The sequence below is a fragment of the Protopterus annectens genome, chromosome 4.part0, assembly GCF_019279795.1.
Source record: "Protopterus annectens isolate FY-2018-M chromosome 4.part0, PAN1.0, whole genome shotgun sequence".
Classification (NCBI taxonomy): Eukaryota; Metazoa; Chordata; order Ceratodontiformes; family Protopteridae; genus Protopterus; species Protopterus annectens.
The window spans coordinates 1606785420-1606803280 of NC_056733.1; the positions used below are offsets into that span (position 1 = coordinate 1606785420).

The window sequence follows — 17861 nt, forward strand, 5'->3', positions numbered from 1 at the left end:
CAGGTTCAAAAGGCAAGATCTGCCCTTTACAAAGCCGAACTGGGTGGGATCAAGTGTCTAAGTCCCCAATGTCTCTGTTTATGAGTTCCATAATGATTCTTTCCATAGCTTTGCAGACCAGGCTGGTTAAGCTTATGTGGCGGTAGTTACCAGGGTCTGCAGAGGTGCCTCCTTTGTGGAGTGGGACTACTGTTGCTGTACGCCAGTGTTCAGGTATATATCCTATAGTATGGCTAAGGTTAAATAGCATTTTTATGTGCGGGTTTAGCTCCTCTTGGAGTTCACGTAGCACGCAACCCGGGATTCCATCAGGTCCCATTGATACTGTGTTTTTAGCTTTGCTGAGAGCAGTTCTCACCTGGACATCTGAGATGACAGGGAGGTTACATTCAGCTGGGATAAGTATTTCTTCTTTTTGGGGTGAGGGAGGGGAGACATTTGCACTGAACCTGTCTTCCAGAATGTTGGCAATATCTGTGGGTTCAGTGTATTTTTTGTCATTGTGAACTAACTCTGAACATATCTGAGGGTTTCCGCCCAGGTTTCTAACATAGCTGAAGAAGGCCTTGTGGTTAACTTTAGTGTCCATAGCGATTTTTCTCTCAAAGTTGGCCTTGGATGTTTTTATGAGAGAACGTAGCTTTCTACTAGTGCTGATCAGAGATGCCTTCTCTTTATGGGATTTTGCTCTGTCATGCAGTAGCTTCCTTCTTTTGTTATACAATTTGCTTAAGGCTGGGGTCCACCAGACAGGACGCCTGCCCTTGGTGGAGAGGGTCTTGGTTTTATTTGGGATTGCATGATCCATGCATTCTTGGAGATGTCCGTAGAAAGCATTTGTGAAGGATTTTGCATTGTGGGATGTGGTTTCCACTGGCCCAGTGGGCTTAAAGGATACCATCTCAGTTTTAAGAAGTGTAAAGTCGGCTTTTGAGAAGTTTTTCACTGTAGTCTTTTGTGTTGGGGTGGAGGTGGGATATGTATATCCAGGGTGATTAGTTTGTAGTCAGATCTCACTAGTGAGGGGTATACTTCCGGTGTGGAGCACTTTGTCCCCATGTTTGTGATGATCAGGTCTAGTATATTATCTCCCCTTGTGGGAGAGGTGACTAGCTGTTCCATTGCATTTGAATTTATGAATTCCAGGAACCTTTGGGCTAGGGTGTTTGGGCTAGAATAATGCACCCAGTCTATGTTAGGGTAGTTGAAGTCTCCCAATATGATGGTGTTTTGTGAGACATTCATATCCTCCAATGTCTTCAGGAAGGCTGAATGGGGTTCCTGAGATTGGGAGGGTGGTCTGTAACATGCTACCAGTTGTATAGCAGTTTTGCCTACGGTTAGTTGCACCTGGATGGTCTCTGATGCTTCATGTGTTGCCACTAACCTGGAGATGTGGGTGTCCTTGATGAATATGGACACTCCCCCTCCCTTTTTGGTTTGGCCTTTGTTTTGGGGCCGAAAAGCATGATACGAGGTATAGCCTAGTAGCGCTGGGATGCTCTCAGGAGCCTTGAACCAGGTTTCAGTTACTGCACAGACATCAATGTTCTCCATACTGAGGAGTGCTTCGAGAGCCTGCATCTTGAGATTTAGACTTCTGGCGTTGAGCAGCATTACCCTTAATTTTTTTCCATTTTTGTTTTCTAAGGAGGTGGGTTTCTCTTTTGAGCCTTGCCTAAAAAAGGCACTATGGGGGTGGCAAGAGCCTTAGCCAATATCCGGAAGCCCAGTGGTGACATATGCAAGCCGTCCCTTGCGAAGCAGCGTGGCTTGTACAGCATGTCATCCCAAGCAGACAGACATTGGATCCTCCTAGAATGACATCAGTATTTGAGCCAATTATTAAAGCTGATCATCTGGTCTTTGTATTGTGGCATCATTCTTGGTGAGGGCAAGATGCTGCTCAGGGTCAGCGTCATACCAGCCTGGGCTACATAATCAGATAGCTCCTCTATGTCTCTTTTCATGTAGTCCAGGGAGGTACGTCTCAGGTCATTCACGCTGGCATGGACAATGACAGAGTCATATTTGTACTTGCTTTGGAGTGACCTGAGTGCGTGTGTTATGTGGCGGATTCTAGCTCCTGATAGGCAGCTCACCGTTACCCTCTCCTTGTTCAGCCTGGTAAGCGGAACGTCAGTGTGTCTGACTATAGAGTCACCCATTACTAGTGTATCAGGCATGGTGTTTGGCCTTAAAGGCTGTGATTGTTTGACACACTGATTTATTGAAGTATGTGTTGCATGTGTTATGTTTTGAGGTGGTGGATTTTTGGGTGTCTGCTTTGGGAGCCTCTGTTGTTTTGGTAAGTTTTTTGTTAGAGCCTCCGAGTATGTCTTTGTGTTATTATGTGCTTGGTTTGCAGTTGTGGTAAGTCTATGTGGGACTGGGTTTGGTGTGTGTGTGGTTACCTTCTCCTCCTGTCTGGTCTTGCCAGTCCTGAGTTGAGAGCGTTCAGCCTCCAGTTTGGCTATCTAGTTGCATCTCTCACATGTATTTGTGTTTGCTGGGAGGAGGAGAGGGTTGCCTGTGTACATTAGACAATTGTAGCATTGTCTCAAGATTCCCAGATTAACCAGCTGAACCGGAGAGGATGCTAGTAATCTACCACTCGACATGCTAGAATATTATAAGGGAGTGCTATGCCTTTAATGGAAGTGGGTACTCACAGGGAAGGTAGGTGGATGTAGTGCTTACTTTAGTTAGCGAGTGCTTACTTAGAAGAGAGGTTTTGAGAACAAGTGCTAGGCTTATAATAAAGCGATTAGACTGATTATTATAAGAGTAGAGCTTTCTTAAGGGAAAATTTGAAGAGCAGACTTGGCGGAGCCAGAAAAAGTTTAACCTTGTTTAACCGGCGCTGCGCTATGCGCACAAATGCGCAAAGCTGTGCAAATGCGGATTTTAAACAGGGAACTTCAAAAGAACTAGAAATGGTCCAAAACAACCAATTACTACAAGCTCTTGTGCTGAGGTCACTCCTTCAGGGACAGATAGGCTGCTCAAGGCTCCCCACTCCCACTGGTGAGCAAAGAAACTTCCTTCTATCCAAGTAAGGCAATGGACAACACAGGAACTACACTACAGCCCAGAATACAGCAAAGCCTGTATACTGGTCTAAACTAGTCGAGGAGAGGCAGGAAAACAAAGATTTTTTTTTGTTTTTGAGATAGAAAGCACACAGAAATGCAGGAAACAGTAATAAATCAGTTACACAGGCTAGCACACTTTAGTGGGCAGCCTCAACAGTTAAATTTAACAAACAACTTTCGACCAATTTACGACTAAATGAAACTTTAAGTGCAGATAATATATAATGCAATAAACAGTTAAAAACAGTTTAAGCTTATTCAAAGTAAGCAACAGAAGGTATTTTAGGGAAAAAACAGCAAAAAATACTTAAATCAGATAAGTAGTAGATTGTTTCAGTTCTCTGCTGGTAGGACAACTCTGCAGGACCACGAGGAGCTGTTTCTGAGTAGTATAGCCAGAAAAAAATGCTCAGAGGCGGATTTTAAACAGGGAACTTCAAAAGAGCTAGAAATGGTCCAAAACAACCAATTAGTACAAGCTCTTGTGCTGAGGTCACTCCTTAAGGGACAGATAGGCTGCTCAAGGCTCCCCACTCTCACTGGTGAGCAAAGAAACTTCCTTCTATCCAAGTAAGGCAATGGACAACACAGGAACTACACCACAGCCCAGAATACAGCAAAGCCTGTATACTGGTCTAAACTAGTCGAGGAAAGGCGGGAAAACAAGGATTTTTTTTTGTTTTTTTTTTTTGAGATAGGAAGTACACAGAAATGCAGTAAAAAGTAATAAATCAGTTACACCGGCTAGCACACTTTAGTGGGCAGCCTCAACAGTTAAATTTAACAAACAAACAATCAAACTTTCGACCAATTTTCGACTAAATGAAACTTTAAGTGCAGATAATATATATTGCAACAAACAGTTAAAAAAACAGTTTAAGCTTGTTCAAAGTAAGCAAGAGAAGGTATTTCAGGTAAAAACAGCAAAAAATACTTAAATCAGGAAAGTAGTCGCTTTTCTCAGTTCTCTGCTGCTAGGACCACTCTGCAGGACCACGAGGAGCTGTTTCTGAGTAGTATAGCCAGAAAAAAAACGCTCAGAGGTGGATTTTAAACAGGGAACTTCAAAAGATCTAGAATTGGTCCAAAAGAGCCAGAAATGGTCCAAAACAACCAATTACTACATGTATAAATTAATAAGGATTTTGTTATGGCAGCTCCAGATATGTGGTAAGAGACTAAATAAAAAAAATAACACCAAGAAATTGGAAGCTCTTGAGTATGAATTTAGATGGTAAGTTGCAAGCAGTGGAAATGTGTCCAGTCCCTATAGTTTTATATACAGGACAGGCACATTTTTTGTCAACCACAGGAAAAGCTGTGGACAATAACTAAGGGTTGAAGGAATTTATTTTGGAGGGGAAGAAGGCAAGAGTTAATGGGGATAAGTTGATCCTCCCCAAAAGAAAAAGGTTTAAGATTACTTGATTTAAAGAGATACGTTACAGCTATACATTTAAGGCTCATATAAATAACACAAGCAGAATGTTATAAACCAAAGTGGAAAGGGATGATGATGAAACAAGGGGGGAAAATTCAAGAGACGAGGACAGTGTAGGATTTTGGACACAGGTCCTTAAGGAGAATGACCATCACACATAATATGATACTCATAAAGCAGCAATACTTTTCCTAAGAAAGTACAGTTGTGTACACCTACCATAAATGTAGATGTTCGAGTGTCTTCACTATTGCAGTCATGACTGTAGGGTTCTCCCCTGCTGGCAGGCAGTCCTCGGTCGGCCAGAATCCCAAAGTCTGGGTCCGGCGTCGGCTGTTCAACCATGCTCCCTGACGTCAGAGCGTCAGGAGTACAAAGCTGACAGCTAGCGCCATCTTCTCCAGTTTTTCTTGCCCCAGATGTCAGGAGTCCCAAAAAGAGAAAGGTCCCATATCCTTTGCAAATACACCTCAGAAGAATGGTGAAAAAAGGAACCACACAAAAGTAAAAATAAGAAGGGACAGGAGGGAGGGAAACCCAGACTGCAACAGTGAAGACACTCGAACATCTACATTTATGGTAGGTGTACACAACTGTACTATGTTCATCGTGTTTCACTGTTGCAGTCATGACTGTAGGGTAGAATCCCAAAGCAGAAAGAAAGGGAGGTGGTCATAAAGAAGAAGGGGCGGCTAAAAGGGCCTGCCCTAGACTTAGAGTAGAGAGGTAAATTGTAGTGCTTAGAAAAAGTATGCACTGAACTCCAAGTAGCAGCTTCCAAAATGTCTTTGGTAGGGACTCCCCTGAGGAAGGCAGCTGAAGTGGCAGCAGCTCTGGTAGAGTGAGTCCTTATACTCCCTGGGATTTGCTTTCCATGGTGTGAATAACAAAACCTGATTCCATGAGCAATCCATTTAGAAATGGTCTGTTTTGAAATGGCTTTACCTTGTGAACTTGAAGCATAAGAAACAAACAATTGTTCTGATTTTCTGATGTCCTTGGTTCTGTCCAGGTAAAAACGTAGTTGTCTGTGTACATCCAAGGAATGTAAGATCCTTTCCCCTTTATTTTGAGGAGTAGGGAAAAAAGTTGGCAAGTGGATAGTTTGATTTAAGGCAACTTTGGAAACCACCTTAGGCATGAAGGTAGGATTAGTCCTCAAAGACACCCTGTCTTGATGAAAAATAATATAAGGTTCCACAGCCATAAGAGCTTGTAGCTCTGAAACTCTCCTGGCAGAGGTAAGGGCTAACAGGATAGCGGTCTTCCAAGACAAAAACTTGATGTCAGAAGAGGCAGCAGGCTCAAAAGGAGGCAAGATTAGTTTTTTTCAAAACATAGTTGAGATCCCAAGCAGGAATGGGAGGAGATCTAGGAGGTCTCAAGTTCTTAGCTCCTCTGAGAAACTGTCTCATGAGCTGGTGGGAAAAGATTGGAGGGTCTGTATTATAATGAGCAGAAATAGCAGAGGCATGTATCTTAATGGAAGAGAAAGAGAGACCCTTATGTAAGAGATCTGTCAAGTAAAGTAAAATTAAAGGAATGTTCGGAAGAAGAGGATCAGAATCCTGAGCCTGCATCCAGGAACAAAATCTTTTTCATTTTCCTGCATAAGATTTTCTAGTGCTAGGACGTCTGGCTTCTAAAATGACATCCATAAACTGCTTGGGTAGGAAAGAAGAAATCAAAGGCCCTGGATTAACCAGGCCTCCAGGCTGAGAGTTCTGACATGAGAGTGTAGAACCTGACCCTGATGTTGGGACAGAAGGTTCGGAGACTGAGGTAAAATCCAAGGGGGCTCCAGACATAGGTTTTTTACAGTTGGGTACCAAAACTGTTGAGGCCAATGTGGAGCCAGCAAGATTATCATCTTGGGCTTGTCCTATTTTATCTTTAATAATACCCGTGGAAGAGGAGGAAGAGGCAGAAAAGCATATCCCGAGAGGTTCCTCCAGCTGAATGATAGGGCATCCACTTTCCAAGCTTCTTTGTGGAAAGTCCTGGTGCAAAAATTCTGTAGTTGATGATTGAGATGGGATGCAAAGAGGTCTATGTGAGGACATCCCCAGACTGATGTTATCATCCTGAATATTTTGGTGTCCAACATCCACTCGTGTGGATCCGAAAGATTTCTGCTCAGACTGTCTGCCAGGAAGTTTTGCTTCCCTGGTAGAAACTGAGCTTGAAGGTCCAGATTGCAAGCTAGAGCTGTGTTCCATAGATCCATGGCTAGTCTGCAAAGGGGGTAGGAATGAGATCCCCCTTGCTTGTTTATGTACCACATGACTGTGGTGTTGTCTGTCCATATTAGTAGTTGTCCTGGTTGTAGAAGATTCCTGAAGGCCATTAGCACTTTCTGAATGGCTAACATTTCCTTTAAATTGATGTGCAGGTGCTTCTGATCCTTTGTCCAAAGGCCCTGCAGACAGTTTTCCTGAAAATGGGCTCCCCAAGCATAATCCGAGGCGTCCGTGGTTAGAATCTGAGTGGCAGGAGGCAGACAGAAGGGTTTCCCTTTGTTTAGAGTACATGTCCTGGCCCACCAAAGAAATTCCTTTTGAAGGCAAGGCAGGACAGAGATCAGTATGTCTAAACTGTGGCAATGCTGAGACCATACACTTTTTAGGTACCACTGTATTTTCCTCATGTGTAGTCTTGCATATGGTACGAGAAGGATGCAGGAGGCCATGTAACCCAAAGCCTGCAAGAATCTCCTTGCAGACAGCTGAGTTAACGTTGCCAAGGTCTTGAAAGTTGAAGCCAGCTGTAATTGTTTTTCGGATGTCAGAAATGCCATCTGGGTTGTGGTGTTTAGAAAAGCAGCCAGAAAAGTTATCTGTTGTGAGGGTGTCAAATTTGACTTTTTTATGTTTACAGAGAATCCCAGGAACTTGAGGAGGTTCTGTACAAATTCTAGATGCTGGAGTAAGACATCCTTGCTGTCTGCCTGAATTAGACAATCGTCCAGATAAGGGTAAATTTGAATTCCCTTGAGTCTGCAGTAAGCTACTACTGGAGCCAGGCATTTGGTGAAAACCCTGGGCGAAGTAGACAATCCAAAGGGCAGCGCAGAGAATTGAAAGTGCCTCGATCCGGTCTTGAACCTGAGGTATTTTCTGCGTTCCTGCCTGATTGGAATGTGTAAATATGCCTCCTTTAAATCCAAAGTTACCATCCATGCATCTTTGGACAGCATTGGAAGTAACTGCTGAAGAGTAAGCATCTTGAATTTTGGAATCTCTAGAAAAGTGTTCAAGACAGATCCAGAATGGGTCTCACATGAGTTTTGCTTCCTGGGGACTAGAAAGAGCCTTGAGTAAAAACCCTGTCCCATCTCTGAAAGTGGAACCGGTTCTATTACTTTCATTGCCAAAAGAGCTTCCACTTGGTTTAAGGCCTCTGTCCATTTATGTTTTGGAAGGTCTGGCCATCCGCTTGGCCTTGGCAGGGTATGAAAATGGAATTTGTAACCTCTTAAAACCACATCCAGAACCCACTTGTCTTGGGTTATATGAGTCCAATTTTGATAAAAAAGAGAGAGTTTTCCTCCGAGAGGGGCTTCCAGGCAAGACGTTCCTGCAGCCCAACAGAGGGAGTCACTGAGTTTGTTTCCTATGAGTTTGCGATCTGTCCTCTCCTCCCCTAGGGGTGGAAGCAGTCCACTGTCTTGATCTATAAGAAGCTTGTGTTTGAGGCCTACCTCTGGAGCGTCTATATCTACCCCTCTGAGGCCTGTCTGAAGTGGGAAAGGACCAATTTTTAGAAGGCCAATTCCTGCTAAATCTTGGTCGCTGTACTTGTAAGAAATCTTTAACTGTCTGCATGGATTTCGCCTTATCCTCCATCTTTTTAATCACCTCTTCAGCTTTTGATCCAAACAAAACATTATGCTGAACAGGAGCATCCAATAATTTAGCTTTTACTTGTTCTGGCAAATTTTGTTCCTTTAGCCATGCATGCCTTCTAATGACTGTGCCGGAGGCAGCAGCCCTACAAGAAGCCTCCAAGGCATCAAATCCACAGTGTAAACCATGCTTCCCAACTTGTTCAGTAGCATGCAATAAGTCATGTAATTCCTCATCATCTGCACAGGCAGAAATGGAAGTAAACTTTTGTTTTAAAACAGACAAGAGAAATTGCTGGTATTTCAGCATATGAAACTGACAGTTTAAAGCCCTAATGGACAAAGTAGCAGAAGTGTACACTTTTTTGCCCCATCTTTCTAAAGATCTAGAATCCTTTTCAGTGGGAATGGGATTTTTGGCAGAAGCGGCCTTAACTCCCTTAGGGCCCTGAGAAATGGTTTCAGGGTCAGCAGAAGGGTTCTTGTATAAAAACTGGTGGTAATCAGGAAACCTGTAATATCTATCAGGCTTAACAGGAGCAGGAGGAAAAGAGTCAGGGGTTAAGTTAGCCTCCGAAAAAGCATCATCCACAATATCCAAAACAGGAGGAATAGCCAGGGGTCTATGTTGGGGGAGAAGAAGAAAATCCCGTAGTCTTTTCTTAGATTCGGAATACTCCTGTCCTTCCCAGTGGAAATGTTCCCTCATTTCATGCAAAGTTTCCCCAAAAGAGAAATCCTCAGGGGGAGAAGCTGAAGGAATGGATTCCTCAGCATCAGAATCCTCATAAGGAGGGTAAGAATATTCCTGATCAGAAGAAGAAACTGAAGAAACAGAAGCCTGATCCGAGGAATCATAATAAACATCCTGCCTTGGCCTTTTATCTGGAGGGGGATGAGAACCCCTAATCATAGTAAGTAAATCCTCCGCCATCTTGAGTAACTGTTTCTGTGACTTGGGAGCCGGTTCAGAAGAGGCCTGTGTGCAGTCTTTGACTTAGGAGTTTTTGCCTTTGTCTTTGGCTTTGCCTTTATTAGAAGCTGAGTAGGCCTGAAAACCCCTTCGGAAGCCGGTACCTGCACAGCGGCTCCGGACCCATCTGAAGGAGCACTGTCCGAAGGTCCTGCAATAGAAATATTTAAAGGCCTGGTTGGCTCCTCATGAGAGTCCGTTTCGGCCATTGGTTCTGATATGGCCGACGACAGGGGCTGCAAAAGCGCCTCACTGATGACGGCCGAACCTGAAGCTGGCTCCGCTTGTGCGCTATCATCAGATTTGGACCTCAGAGGCCTGTCTTTATCCTTGCGACGTTTGTGAACTCCGGTAGCCAGAACCGTATCCGACGACATTTTGTAGTTAAAGCATCTACCGAAGTAATGAAAAGCAAAATCGTATCTTCGTTTAATTGTACGTTGATTGAATCTAGCACAAAACCGACAACTAGCTACGTCGTGGTCGAGGCCTAAGCAAGGAATACAGTAAGAATGAAAATCCTTATGAGGTATTTGCTTCCCACATGAAATACAATTATTAACTTTTTCTGACATCGGACTGGAGCAAGAAAAAGTTTCCCCAACGGGGTACTTAGCTTTGAGTGGAGAAGAAAGTCTTCGGACTGAAGTCTATCAGAAGAAATAGTCAGGAGTCAGCCGACCGGCACTTGCGAACTGCTATCACCGCATGGCAAGAAAGACTGGAGAAGATGGCGCCAGCTGTCAGCTTTGTACTCCTGATGCTCTGACGTCAGGGAGCATGGTTGAACAGCCGACACCGGACCCAGACTTTGGGATTCTAGCTGACCGAGGACTGCCTGCCGGCAGGGGAGAACCCTACAGTCATGACTGCAACAGTGAAACACGATGAACATCCAAGCCAACATTTGAAAGGAGAAAAGAGATTTTGCAGATAGGAATGAATGCAAGTCAGGGTACAGAAACTAGGTAAGAGAGGAATGGAATTTTTTAGACTGGCAAAGGAGCCAAAGTATTGGGAGTAAATAACTAGAAAGGTAAAGGTAACAGAGTGGGATGAGGCCAAGAAGAAGTCTGGACTGCAGGTATGACACTGCCTTTTCCACCAGAGATTGATATCAGTGTAGGCAGGGAGAAAGGAATACAGGAGTGCTTTGTGAAAGACTAACTTTGTCAGAGTTTTTAGCTGAGTCTACTACGGAAGCTTCAATTTAAAAAGGGATTAACAGGGCATAGAAAACATTGCATGACAAAAATAATAATCAGTGGAGGTTAGAAAAGATTGGAGATAGTGACTGGAAAGTCAATTTACAAAGTAACAATGGAACAACATCTGTACTGCTCCCAATTACGCAACAAAATCTAGAAAGTTTAGGATTTTTGCTTGGAAGTGTTTGCATATGTATTTTAATGCCAAAAGCAGATTTCACAGCATTTTACTCAGGTAGGTAACAAATGCTAGAGGTGTAATGGGAAAGAAAGAGGTAAATGGGAAAATGTTTTTCTGGAGTGTAATGAATTGGCAGATTTTAAAAATTTCCTACAAATTACTCTGTCAGAAATGATGGCTGCAACTAAGGAAATTCTTCTTCTTCTTCTTGTGCTTGGACACAGGATCTGAATGGGTCTATATCAGAACACCAAAAGTTCATACTTTCGAATGTTCTTACATCGACCCCTATTCAGCGAATGCTGAAAAGAGCAAAACGACAGATAACCAAATGTTTTCCTAGGGAAAGAATTTGGTTGTCCGTTTCTGTCGTTTCACTATTTTCAGTGCTGTGGTGGAAAGTTATGGGTCGGGTTCAGGTAAGTGTGTGATTGGGCGTGGGTTAGGTGAGTTAGGGTTAGGGCGTGAGAGAGGTATGTGTGCGATTGTGTGGACGTGAGGGTTAGGGCGGGTTAGGTAAGTTAGGGTTAGGGCGTGGGTGAGTGTGCGATAGTGACGGACCTTAGGGTTAGGGTTTGGGTTAGGATAAGTGGATAGTTAGTGGTGTTTGTACAGTTTAGTGTAGGGTTAGCTGTAAGATTTTGGGTATAAGTGTGTGGATTGCTGTTTGTTTGGTGTGCTTGTGTTGTGTGTGTGTGTTTTGGAACAGCAAATTTTTTCCCTTGGAAAAAAATTGCTGTTCTGAATGTTCGATGTTGTCAGCGTTCGCTGATTAGGGGTCAATGTAAGAACATTCGAAAATGTGAACTTTCGGTGTTCTGATACAGACCCGATCTGAATTGCCTAGACGATGTGACGCCTTTAAGTTTAACTCTATTTGCTGCCAAAAAGCAACAACTAAAAATGGAGATCAAAATCTAAATCAACTACAACTGAAGTACTGAATATTGTAAAGAAAAAAGAAACAGGATATTCAGAAAAAGGCTAAAATAAATTACATACAAACAAATGGAATTTGTGGGAACAAAGCATGCAGAATAATGTTCAGGAGAAAGGGTTAGAATTAAGGGGAAGACAGGAAATGAGCAAGTTATGCAGGAACCGCCCCCTATACTATTAATTATCTATGGTATAATTCCAGTTATTTTCATTAGGGATGGAGGACACCAGTCTGAAACCAAATGGGATAGATTATTTCAAGCACAAAAAGGGAAATAGGCTAGGCTTAAAATGGTCCACAAGGGCAGCTAGCCTAGTACTTACCTATGAACTTATGTAACATTGTGCATGTGGGAGCACCTCTATGCATGCACTGCACTACATATCTTAATGATTCCATTCCTTTCAAGTCAGCCTTCAACTTTTTCAGGGATTTAGGGTGTCCACCAAGTGTATGGTGATCACTCTAACATGGCCAATGTGACTCAGGCAGTGAGGTGCACAAACACATGTTACTTGGTGAACAATAGATAAGCAGTCACTTTCACAGTTTCTTACTGTAAAACTCAAAACCTTAATACTACCGGTCTGTCAAGTTTTACAGAGTATTTAACCCAATGTTACACTGCCAAACTTCACAATGTTTTTCTTTACTGGACATTACGTCTGTTTTGATTTCTATTTCACAATGCTGTGGCTGAAAGGGAGTCCTTCAGGATCAGCACATTATCTAGTTACTACATTTAAATACATTTACAAAATACATTTATAAAAAAAGAAAGAAGACAAGGCCCAGAAGAAAGGTAAGAGGGACAATGGTTATGAATCTTCCGATTTTAGGTGGCTGTAAAGTAGAAATGACAACATCAGACATTCATCCACTTCAAGTACTTCTACACTGACTCAAAGGGCTTGGAGATTAGACAGCAAGACTCAGAAATTTACTGTTTCAAAAAGCTCTTCTTAGGTCATGAAATACCGACTCCGTTAAGATACTATTTTCTTCCTTTTCCTTTATACTGTTTTAATCTCCTGCTGTCTGCCAACTGTCAGATCCTCTTGCTATCAAGCCACTCACTCCCACCTTCTTTCAATTAGCCAATCTTGGGTTGTAGTTATGTCTTCATCACTATATGCAATGGAATAGGGCAGGTTACCCTTTTCTGTATTGTAATATATGTATTCAGTTACAGAACATATTGCTGCTAGTATAGTAATCCCTTTCCAAAGTCGGGTTGGGTTTTGAAAAGAAGATTCATAGTCTAAAATAAACATAAAGAAGTTTTTCATGCATTTTTAGTAGTTATGTGGTTGTGTATTTTTATGGCTAGGGACCTTCTGAAGAGTAGAGGAGTTGAGAGGATTACTTTCTAGACAAAACGGTGGGAAGCCTTGTGCACGTTTACCACAAGGGTGACGTAATACAAGTATACTAAACTCATGAATGCTCCACAGCTACAGAAAACTTAGGAAAATGAAGGGAGAAAAGACCAGTTGCATAGGAGCTGGATGTGAAAAGTGAGTGAAAACTCACAGAACTTCTCTGTCATTAGATTTTTCAAGTGTTCAATAATTTACTAAATTGTAACACTAGCATGAAGATGCAGGAGTATGTTGTACACACACACACACACACACACACACACACACACACACACACACACACACACACACACACACACACACAGTCTTGGAGGGCCAACTGAAACAGGGTGACTAAGAAGCCTGACAGCTAGGACTTCTCTCACAGGAGGGTGTGGGCACAGCTGTGATCTGGCTACCTCATGTGGAAATCAGCAGCATATCCATGCAGTGATGACCATCTTGAGTAGCTGCTCACATATACGTGCGCACACATAAATGCTACTTAACTTACTGCTCATCCACTTGTAGGTAAGTTAAGGCCTAGGTAAACACCTTCACCTCTCCATAGTGTAATGACTTTGATCTTAAGTGATCCAGATCTTACACTACCCTGTCACAACATCAGCTCATACTTGACGGAATCAGTGGGTGAAAAAAAGCACGGGGTGAGGGCTAAGAAGCCGAGGTCAACAAAGATGAAAGAACACACAAACAAACAGAATGAGTTTGAAAGAGTCAAGACAACCAACCAATAGCATAGGCACAAAGATACATCCATTCTGAATACATAATCTGAAAAATTAAAAAAAATAACGAACACAATAATGCTCCTTACTATGTGTATCCTGGACACCATCCTCCATAAATGCCTGCGTTCTTTTTACATCTATCAGCTTACCCTACAATTTAGACCTGTACTGGCATTTCTGCCTGCTGTTCATCTCTTGGAATATGTCATTCATTACCTATCATCTGCAAGGAACCATTAGTTTACCTATTAGTCTATCCTAGAATGTTTATATGGACATTTTGTTTTTCAGCATTAGTTCAGATCTTTCTGATCTTTACTAGAACATCCATCCTTGCTTTTCACACCTGCAAATGCAGCTTCAAAGGTTTTACCTATACAAATCTGTCATTCTGGTTCATTTTTTTTCCCACTGTTGTCCCCCTCCTCAGGACATTGCCTGATGACTTCTCTACTTTAACCTGACTGGCCCAATAATTCCAGTAGAACAAGAGCCCTACAGTCCAATCATTCTACCCCAGAACCTCAAATGACCCCTCTTTCCCTGGCAAGAGTTGGGTGGGTAGGGAATAAGTTGGCTTACTGGTCAGGAAGGGTTGGGCCCCCTCGCTTTGGAAGCACCATCCTTACCTCTTTAGTGACGCCTCTGAGCCAACAAGTCACTGCCTCCTGAGAGGAAGCATACCTCTGCATGCCAACTTCCCTCAAATGCATAGCGCAAGTACATTATAGAAGCACAAACTCAACTGGTCTGGAATTCCACTAGGTGAACACCTAGTGTTTCCACTAGATGTCATCCATGTTGCAAGCCAGAGCTGCCTCCCTCCACCCAGTATAGGTGTGACAGCAGCATCCTCCCTGCCAACTCCTACAGGCACTTGAGTCACTAATCAGACTAGGGTACCCTGCGGCATAGTCAGGGCTTTGTCCTTGTATGCCACAGAGCTGTCATTTTTGCCTTTTCATCCGTCTGCAAAAAATACTACAGTTTAACCTGCAGAGCACTCTGGGGATGAGCTGTAGGGTTTAATTTATTTTCACCAAACATACCTATGTATACCTGGAGATGGGCATCAGGATTTGATTTTTTACCAACTTCCAGAACACAAGACGTTGCTGTCACTCTACCACTTCCAAAGGTACGGTGTAGTTTATTACACCATCTCTCTTTAATGATATTGCTGGTACCTTATTGTAATTAGTCATTACCACCTGAGTGACAACACATTCTTTCTCTTTCACAACAGACTCTGACCCTACCTGTGCTGCTGCCTCTTCATATCCAGTCGTTCCATTAATCTGTCCTGCCAAGAACAGTCCTTGAACTTTGTGGGTCTCCAAAGATGGAGTAATCTGTCGAGGATCCAGGTAATCATACTGTACCCCATAACCTAGGACAAGGACAAAGTGAGAATCAATGACATACAAACAAAAACATGCTCCTAAATGTATTTGCAAGTCTGCTGACATTAATGACACAATGTTTGAATGTTATGCAATCAACAGTCCTATAGTAGACACTTTGTCTACTGCTTTTTCTAGGATTGTTTTGATTTTAATAATATCAAAAGGGTTCAGCAGACATTCATTTATGCAGCTATTGCACTAAAAGCTAACCATGCAGTTTATGAGTGTAACTACAAAAGTTATTCAAAGAAATTTAGTAAGAATATCTGCTTTCATTCTGTTAACGACATAGTTAATCTCCACATCCATGTATGAGAACAACATGAAAGATGATACTGAAGATCGCAAGACCCCAGATTTCACTTTAAAATGCATATTACTCTGACATGTATTAACTATTCTGCATGGTAGCTGCAAGGATAGTAGTGTTAAACAAGGTGTTTTTGTGTCCCCACTGGCAACCCAAAAGGGTGCAAAATGAAGGTTTGGCTGTTCCAGATTTGCACACACCATAAATACTGTACTATACAAAGGCTACATTAAACAATAACTTTAACTAACCACTGCACAGAATGAGTGGTTTACTGATGCATTACTGCCATGTGTGGAACACACTGAAGTAAGAGATGGGAGACGCACTAAGTTGCTAAAACATAGTAGGCAGCCATGATGACAGGATACCATTCCTTCTATCACACAAAATAAACAAAATAGTACTGAATTATTCTTCCTAGGCAGAAAATGTAAAATCGAGAAGGGGAACAAAAACAACAGAACTCAGGATACAATATATAAAAATCATGAAACTTGCCGATATGTAGCAATCTTTATATGAAATTTATTTCTAAATTAATCGATGTATGAATTTACACAGCAAAATACAGTTGTGGAATGGATTATGGTAGACCAACAATGGGCTGCTATGTGAGCATAGCAGTGTGAGGTAAAATCTAAAACTCTTCTCCTCTGTAAGAAGTAAGGCTGCAAAGCAATGGGGAATTTATGATGCATCAACCACAGAGTTAAGTAAAGAGGTGGTGGAGCAAAACATCCAGCATTAAAAATGTCTCAGTGAGAGATGAGGCAGACTCAAAGAACAGGGGAAAAACAGCATGGTAAACATAAGGGCACTGTAATGCAACTTTATGCATTAAGTGGTAAACTTCTGCATGGTCTGCTACTGTTTTTACCCCTTTTTTTTAGTTGAGTCTACACCCCCCCATTAAGGCATTATGCTAAAACTTTCTGAAATTCTAACCATAGGACTAAAGCCTCCAGTTTGTATTTTTTCCTCAACCCTCCCACCCTTTTCTTGTTGTGGCTTAAAAGTCTGTCTCTCTGGCTTCTGCCCCTTATGGTAATCTAAATTCCAAAGTCCCTCCTTCACCACTTTCATTGCTATTGTCTCTTGTGTAACCTACATATTTTCCCACTCATTGTTTTCCATATATCCATAATACTAAGTGCCCACCCAGCAAACCAATATTGCCCTTTGAGTAAACCTCCCTTATTACAAATTGTTTCCTGTTCATTTTCCACAGCTTTCTTCTGCTTGGCACCCTAGCCAAACTCTGAGGGAGTCCTGAATTAATCCTGCTCCATTCTTGGCAGAGAAGAGATTTATTTTACTGTTTTGCACTTCAGTTAACCATTTAGTGTGTTACTACTTTATTTTTGCTTTATTTCTTGATTTTGCTTTTAAATTATTCTAAAGGTTCCTAATACTTGAAATTACCTTGTCAAGGTAGTTTAAGTTTTGTTGTAGCATCATACTCACAAGCAATCTTTCTTGGTATTACTGCATCAAGAGGTTAGCAGTGCCCTGTACAGACATAAATGCCCAGAAAGTAAATTTTATATATAAAACTTCCCTTAGAACTGAAACGTTAACTTAATGTTGCTAAAACAATGCCATTGTAAGGAGACAAGTTTAGAGCAGCTAGCTTGCACATTAAACAGCAATACTATCAAATCTTAGCACAATCTAACCCAGTGTAGTACCAAACCCAAGAGAGCACCCAAGGAGTCTTCTATAAAATCCAGTCCATGACCTACACTAGCCCACCCAAACACAGGTTTGGACAACACGGATATTCAACTTTCCAATGTCTCTACAGCCAGCTTGGTAGGTATGGGCATCCTGAGACAATGTAGCAATAGTTTTATGTTCACAGACAGCCATTTAATCCTTAAAACAACAAAGTATGCAAGAGATGCACATACACAAATTCACTGGAAGCAAAAATCTCTCACAACTTCACTAGAGGCAAAAATCTCACATACAGACAAGATTGTCATGAACATACACACTACATCCACCACCACACATAGACCAACCAATGCTGAGCCACTTAGAAGCAACCTTCCCAAATCTTAAAGACCTCCTAAGCCTATAAACAGTAATGGCTATCCTCAGCAAACTCTAAAGCACTCACCAAAAGCAACACCAAATGACACACACACTCCTACACCTAGTGAGCAAAGTGCAAAGCCCATAAGGCAAGCAAACACATTACCCAGGACTCTTTTCATACTGAACTCCATTATACGATACAGATGCACCACTCACTAGGCTGAACAAGGAGAAGATAATAGTTGCTTATCTGGAGGCAGAGTCGGACACAGTCCATGTATTTATTTATTGATTTTACATTTGTTTA

The 17861-nt window shown here is 42.1% G+C and overlaps 1 protein-coding gene across 5 annotated transcripts in view; it reads right to left on the minus strand.

The window, feature by feature from the left end:
* The window catches only part of MTO1 (mitochondrial tRNA translation optimization 1), a 399278-nt gene that overhangs the window by 181116 nt on the left and 200301 nt on the right, over positions 1-17861 (minus strand). For all 5 annotated transcript variants that reach the window (XM_044069382.1, XM_044069381.1, XM_044069378.1 and 2 more), the window contains exon 8: positions 15055-15185. In XM_044069382.1, coding sequence (XP_043925317.1) covers positions 15055-15185 — 131 coding nt within the window. The remainder of the gene's footprint in view (positions 1-15054; positions 15186-17861) is intronic.